The 2,714-nt window shown below is 39.9% G+C and overlaps 1 protein-coding gene across 1 annotated transcript; it reads left to right on the top strand.

The window, feature by feature from the left end:
* Nucleotides 1–406: 406 nt before the first annotated feature.
* On the top strand, nt 407–649 carry akain1 (A-kinase anchor inhibitor 1). The gene has a single exon (XM_033020386.1). It carries the CDS (start codon nt 407–409, stop codon nt 647–649), a length of 243 nt encoding a protein of 80 aa, XP_032876277.1.
* The last annotated feature ends 2,065 nt before the right edge of the window (nt 650–2,714 follow it).

The following is a 2,714-nucleotide window of genomic DNA, read 5'->3' on the forward strand; positions in this document are numbered from 1 at the left end:
ATGAACTTTTCCATACATCTGATCTCCCCTCCACCTGTTGACCTTCTCCTTTGCAGTCAATAGGAAATGGAGCTAGGAGCTAGGCGATTTCCTTAAAAGACACAAAGTGCTGGAGTAACACAGGGGGTCAGGCAGTATCTCTGTAGAACATGGACTGATAACATTTCGGGTCGAGACCCTTGGGAGATGTCATTGTTTCTCTTGGTTGTAAGGATGTAGTGCGATAAGAAAAAGGAGTATTGCTCGTGCAACATGACAATATAATTGAATGCTGTTATGAAACACTAACTTAAATTTCTTCTATTGCAGTTATTGAGATAGAAATGGAGCCGTGAAAATTATGACAGCCAGCGGAAAAAATAAACATGAATGGAAAAAAATGTGTAAAATAAAGTAAACTATTGGCATGTTATGGGTAGATAAATATGTATTTACTGAAGATTGCAATCTCTCAGCAGGTGATAAACCTGAGAATGTACTGCAGGAAGAAGAGTTGCAGATTACCAGTAAGCAGATTGTGGAAAAGGCTGTTCTGCAGGCTGTGCAGCAGTATACCCAAGAGAAGAAACAAACAGAGAAGACAAAAGCAAAAAAGGGTTCCCCTCTGAAGTCTTCGGGATATGCTGAGCAGCAGGAAAAGAAGAACTGAAGGACAATAATCACTCAAAACACACATTGGGGTCAGCACTGTAAACGTGTATCAAATACTGTATATATATATATATATATATTCAAGGGCAACACGGTGACCCGGCAGTAGAGTTGCTGCCTAACAGCGCTTACAGCGCCAGAGACCAAGGTTCGATCCTGACTACGGCTGCTGTCTGTACAGAGTTTGTACATTCTTCGGTTTCCCCCCACACTCCAAAGACGTACATGTTAGTAGATTAATTGGAATGGTTTGCAGGTAAATTGTCCATCGGGTGTCAAGTCAAGTCACGAGAGTTTATTGTCATGTGTCCCAGATGGGACAATGAAATTCCTGCTTGCTGCAGCACAACAGAATATTGTAGGCATAAATACAGATCAGTGTGTCCATATACCATAGAATATATATATACACACATAAATAAACAGATAAAGTGCAATAGGCTGTTATAGTTCAGAGTTTGTTTGAAATTGTGTTTAATAGTCTGATGGCTGTGGGGTAGAAGCTGTTCCTAAACCTGGATGTTGCAGATTTCAGGCTCCTGTACCTTCTACCTGATGGCAGCGGAGAGGTGAGTGTGTGCTCAGGATGGTGTGGGTCCTTGATGATGTCGGCAGCCTTTTTGAGGCAGCGACTGCGATAAATCCCCTCGATGGTAGGGAGGTCAGAGCCGATTATGGGCTGGGCAGTATTTACAACTTTTTGCAGCCTAGTGTTAGTGTGTGGGGGATGAAAGTTGATGCCGAAGTGCCCGTTTCTGTACTGTATCTCTAAACTAAACTAAACTAATGTAGGAATAGTGTAGATGGGTGGTTGATGATGGGCACGGACATGTAGGCCGAAGAGCCTGTTTCTGTGACGTATGACACCAATTTTAATGCTAACTCTAACATTAACTCTAACGCTAACGCCAACTCTAATTATCTCTATTCTGATGCAATTTTCATGTCTGACTATAAACAGAACATTGAAAAAGAACAGGCCCTTCAGTCTACAATGTCCATGCCGAACATGATTCCAAGATACACTAATCTCGTCTGCCTGCACATGATCCATATCCCATATCCATAGAAAAATAAAAATGCTGGAATACTTTAAATGTAGAATCCTAGACTATCTATGAAGAGCGAAGCAAAATCAATTTTAAGTTACTGAGCTTACATCAAAATTGGGGAAAGTGGAAGATAATGGAGAGATTTACCATCTTAGATGCGGAGACTTGAAACATTAAACCTTGTTTCTCTCTTCACAGATGCTACCTGATCTTGAGGATCTCTACCACCCAGAAACAGTGAAGTAGGCTGAACAATAGAAAAAGATCAGGAAATTCTTACAGACTGCAAATAGGGAAGTATAAAACATGGATAATGAGTCAATGCTCATGCAATAAATGATTAGGATTGGGGCATCTACATAGGATTGAAGAAAAATATGAAATATAGTTATAAAAATGTTATATTATATGTTATATGTTATGTTATATAAAAATATAGTTATAAATTTAGTTATAAAAATAGTTATAAAAATGTTTTATTATTTGAACGTAGAACTGCACAGTACTGCACAGGAACAGATCAGTCTGTGCTGAACATGATGCCAAAACCAACCCTTATCTGCTTGCATATAATCCACATCTCTCCATCCACCATATTTCCATGTGCTTATCCAACATTTTTTTAAGGTCTCCATCACAATTTCATAAGTTCATAAGTGATTGGAGCAGAATTAGGCCATTTGGTCCATCAAGTCTACTCCGCCATTCAATCATGGCTGATCTATCTCTCCCCCTCAACTGCATGTTCCTGCCTTCTCCCCATAATCCCTGAGATCCGTACTAATTACTGTACTACCGTATCTGTGTCCGACACCACCCTCGGCAACGTGTTCCTGGCGCTCACCACACCCTGTAAAAAACTTGCCCGCACATCTCTGTTAAACTTTGCTTAAATCTATGCCCATTAGTTTTTGATATTTCCAAACTATTCGATGCTCTTCATCATGAATTTTATTGTGAACTAGAAGGAAACGCACTCCGTCCATATCAACTGAATTTTACGATGACACA

The sequence above is a fragment of the Amblyraja radiata genome, chromosome 4 (genome assembly GCF_010909765.2).
Source record: "Amblyraja radiata isolate CabotCenter1 chromosome 4, sAmbRad1.1.pri, whole genome shotgun sequence".
In the NCBI taxonomy this organism is placed as follows: Eukaryota; Metazoa; Chordata; class Chondrichthyes; order Rajiformes; family Rajidae; genus Amblyraja; species Amblyraja radiata.

What these genes read in the sequence shown, in the direction of transcription:
- akain1 (XM_033020386.1), top strand. Translation starts at nt 407, where the DNA reads ATGTTATGGGTAGATAAATATGTATTTACTGAAGATTGCAATCTCTCA.